The sequence below is a fragment of the Limulus polyphemus genome, unplaced genomic scaffold (genome assembly GCF_000517525.1).
Source record: "Limulus polyphemus unplaced genomic scaffold, Limulus_polyphemus-2.1.2 Scaffold1827, whole genome shotgun sequence".
NCBI lineage: Eukaryota > Metazoa > Arthropoda > Merostomata > Xiphosura > Limulidae > Limulus > Limulus polyphemus.
Window position 1 is genome coordinate 26,082 of NW_013667437.1, and position 3,439 is coordinate 29,520.

At 36.1% G+C, this 3,439-nt stretch overlaps 1 protein-coding gene across 2 annotated transcripts in view; it reads left to right on the plus strand.

Moving 5' to 3' along the window:
* The window catches only part of LOC106465071 (F-box/LRR-repeat protein 2-like), a 21,410-nt gene extending 18,074 nt beyond the window's left edge, over window positions 1-3,336 (plus strand). For both annotated transcript variants that reach the window (XM_022392879.1, XM_022392881.1), the window contains 2 exons: window positions 1,701-1,903; window positions 2,786-3,336. In XM_022392879.1, the coding sequence (XP_022248587.1) occupies window positions 1,701-1,903; window positions 2,786-3,137 (555 nt within the window). In that variant the 3' untranslated portion in view covers window positions 3,138-3,336. The remainder of the gene's footprint in view (window positions 1-1,700; window positions 1,904-2,785) is intronic.
* The last annotated feature ends 103 nt before the right edge of the window (window positions 3,337-3,439 follow it).

Sequence of the window (3,439 nt, forward strand, 5' to 3'; positions counted from 1 at the left end):
AAAACGTGGCGTGATACTAGTCACGTGACCTCGCTGACGCAACAGCACAATATGTGTTGGTATTTGATCTCACAAGTTAGGATCCCCCTTTCAAATATTCTGTGTATGGACCTGTGTACATCTAAAAACTACAGATAGGAAGGCAATAAGGCCAAAAACCCAAACGCTAAATTTATAATGAAACCTTAAATCGGCTTAACGTTTCTGTTTAGGAAGTACGATCAGCTATTTTTTGAAATTTAAAACCGTTGAACGACCTTGTCTGTCATCGGCCAAGCTAGGCTGAAAAGAGGTGGCGCAACGCAACGACAACTGCGTGAAGGAAGGTGTTTATTATTACAAGTCACCTTAAATAGTAGATGGATATTAACACCGAATTTTAAATTTAGGCGGACACTTTAATAACCTTTGGCACTGTGTTAAAATAAAGATTATAATAATGTACTACAAGAATTAGATCATTATAATTATCCAGAGGTGTAGGAGACAAACTAAATCTGGAGGGTTCACCTATCCTCTCCCCACCCCCTGCTTCTTAGGCCACTGATATATATTCACAGGTAAATGTTTGGTAATTATGAGTAACAAGTTTGACTGAAAGAAGTTAGTGTGGATGCAATGGTTAAGTAATGGATGTATACGTGATTCTCAGTTAATGGTGGATGTAACGTGATATATAAGTAATCAGTCTAGAACTTGTAAAAAAATCAGAAAAATAATGGATGTGTAAGTGATTGTCGGGCTCTGACATTCGATACAAACACAAAGAATCAACCACTCAAACTTCAAATATAGCGTCAGCTATATTTCAGAGTAATTTGCGAGTAGTACGTAATTAGCTACAGTTCAGATTCTGTGTAGATTCTTTAGTTATGGTTCAGATCCTGTGTATGTTTATTAATTATAGTTCAGATCCTGTGTAGGTTTATTAACCACAGTTCAGATTCTGTGTAGATTCATTAGCTACAGTTAATTTCCTGTGTAGGTTTATTAGCTAAAGTTCAAATCCTGTGCAGGTTCAATGAGAACAGCTCTAAATGTCCGTTTTTCTTATCGTTGTGTAAACAAGCTATGATTCAATTAAGTGTGATAGAACGAAGTGTTACGTATCTGCTCGTTTGATAATTTCCTTAATTTCCGGTATAAATTCTTTCCGAGGAACTTCAGCGATACAAGTCCTTTCTTAATTAAAACTAGTTTATTCTTTCTCCATACAACTTTGTAATACACAGAATTTCCACAGTCACTTTAAACTTAACAACCTTTATAACACACGCTATAACTCACAGTGATTCACACACTTTACTTACGGTCCCTACTGTTCGCTTGACTCAATTACCTATCTGCCTATATCTTGAATTTATGCCATTGCGCTGGTTTTTCTCGAGCCTCGAACAAACTAGAGTTGCCAGGAAAATTCATGATCCTTCGAGAAACTCCAGGGTGCATGCTCCCAGCGTCGCGTGACTTCCGCTGTCGTAACAGAAGGGATACTGAGAATGAGAATTTTGTAAGGATAATTTATCTCTTCTTTAATACGTGGAAAAAAAAAAGTTAAATGTTGCAACTTATTTTTACCAAGACTGAGATGTTTTCTTATAATATCAAGAGCTTATAAAGGAAAAGTGATAATAGAATTGTGACGTAGGCGAACTTAGAAACTTGGCTAAAGTTAACCCCACAGAGTATTTGTATTCCAGGTTTTGAAAGAATTCGTGGAAAAGGGGAACACTAAAAACCTGGTAGCCTTGGACTTGGACAGAAATGAAAATATTTCCGAAGAGACTCTTTTAAGGTTTATTAAACTTCAGGGCACCTTCTTGAGAGGCCTGATGTTATCGGGAATTCCTCATCTGACGGAACAGTTTTGGATTTCAGTTCTTCCAACTTTGAAAAATATCAAGTAAGTCCTCTTTTTTACTCGAAATAATTTCTACGGGCATTTTAGTTGATATTTTGCCTAAAAAATTGTCTTTCGTATGATAAAATGCTACACAAAAGCCCCCCCCCCCACCTCCCAAATGGCAGTGGTATGTCTTCAGACTTACAACGCTAGAAATCGGGTTTCGATACCCGTGTTGGGCAGAGCACAGATAGCCCATTGCGTAGCTTTGTGCTTAATTACAAATAAACATACACAAAGGGCTATCTGTGCTATGCTCACCGATGGAATCTAATCCTGAATTAATGTGCCTATTGATTATCCACCAATTTTAATAAATATCACAAATTTAAAAACTTTCTTCGATATCACTATTCCCTATAGAAGGCCTAATAGAGTTATAAGATATCAAAACCTTACTAAGACTTCCTCACTTTCATGTATTTTCCAAAATATTTCGATAATTAATATACGTGAGTACAATACAATAGTAAACTGACCAGTAACGATTTACAAGCATAATTTTTTAATGTAGTGAACATACTATATGTTTCCGAGGACAGTGTCAAGGTGGGAGTTTGACTGGAACAGTAAATCTTTCAAATAAGATTCTTGACAGACCAATGTTCTATATATAAAATTACTTCTGTTATGTTTATAAATCGTTGTTGGTCAGTTTACTATGGGTAACGTATATATGCAGTTACTTTCTGATGATCTTGACAATTTATTATATCACTGAATTTAGTGGTCCGATTAAGATGTGATTGGGATTTATTTTTTCGAAGGCTTCAAACTTTTTTTCTTAAGATGTGTATCAGACAATTATTATTAGCTGAATAACTGTTTGTTTGTTTTTAACTTAATATTCTTATCACCTTAACAACTATAATTCTTTTGGAGGATTCTTGTCATGGGAATGCCCGAAGGTTGTTGTCAGAAGATCCATCAAAAGATCCACATTGATTCTCTGATGGAAGGCATTGCCAATAATTGCGACCAGCTGGAGAGGCTGGAAGTCCGCTGGGATCCGGACACTTTAAGATTTAGCGATCGTAGCAGTAAAGCCATCGACTCCATTCGAGTCAAATGTCTCCGATTGAAATCCTTGGTGCTAAGCGACGGAAAGTACTTTGAATTGGTCAAGTCGAATTTCGAACGAGCTGACCGACATACAGTCGTTCGCACTACAACAAACTGTCAGGTGACGTTGGTTTATCTTCTTATGTTTTACAAGGATATGTTGTTTAACTGATCGGGAAAGAAACATAACGACAGTGATCTCAACTTAACCTAATGAAAATTTATTAAGTCCCAAAAATAAGAAAGTCTGGATGATAGTTTTGTTATGTTTTGTCCTGGAAATATCACTCTGCTAAAGTTTCAAACATTCAATTAATTAAACAAGCAGAATGTGTATGTTTGTCGACGTCATAAATATAAAGAAGTGTGAAGAAAAATGCCTCTGTTTATTTTTTCAGTACTTTATTGCTTTAGGTATTTATTAGTATTTTCCAACCCGAACGTTACCACGCGTGAAGCATCAGCTAAACCTCT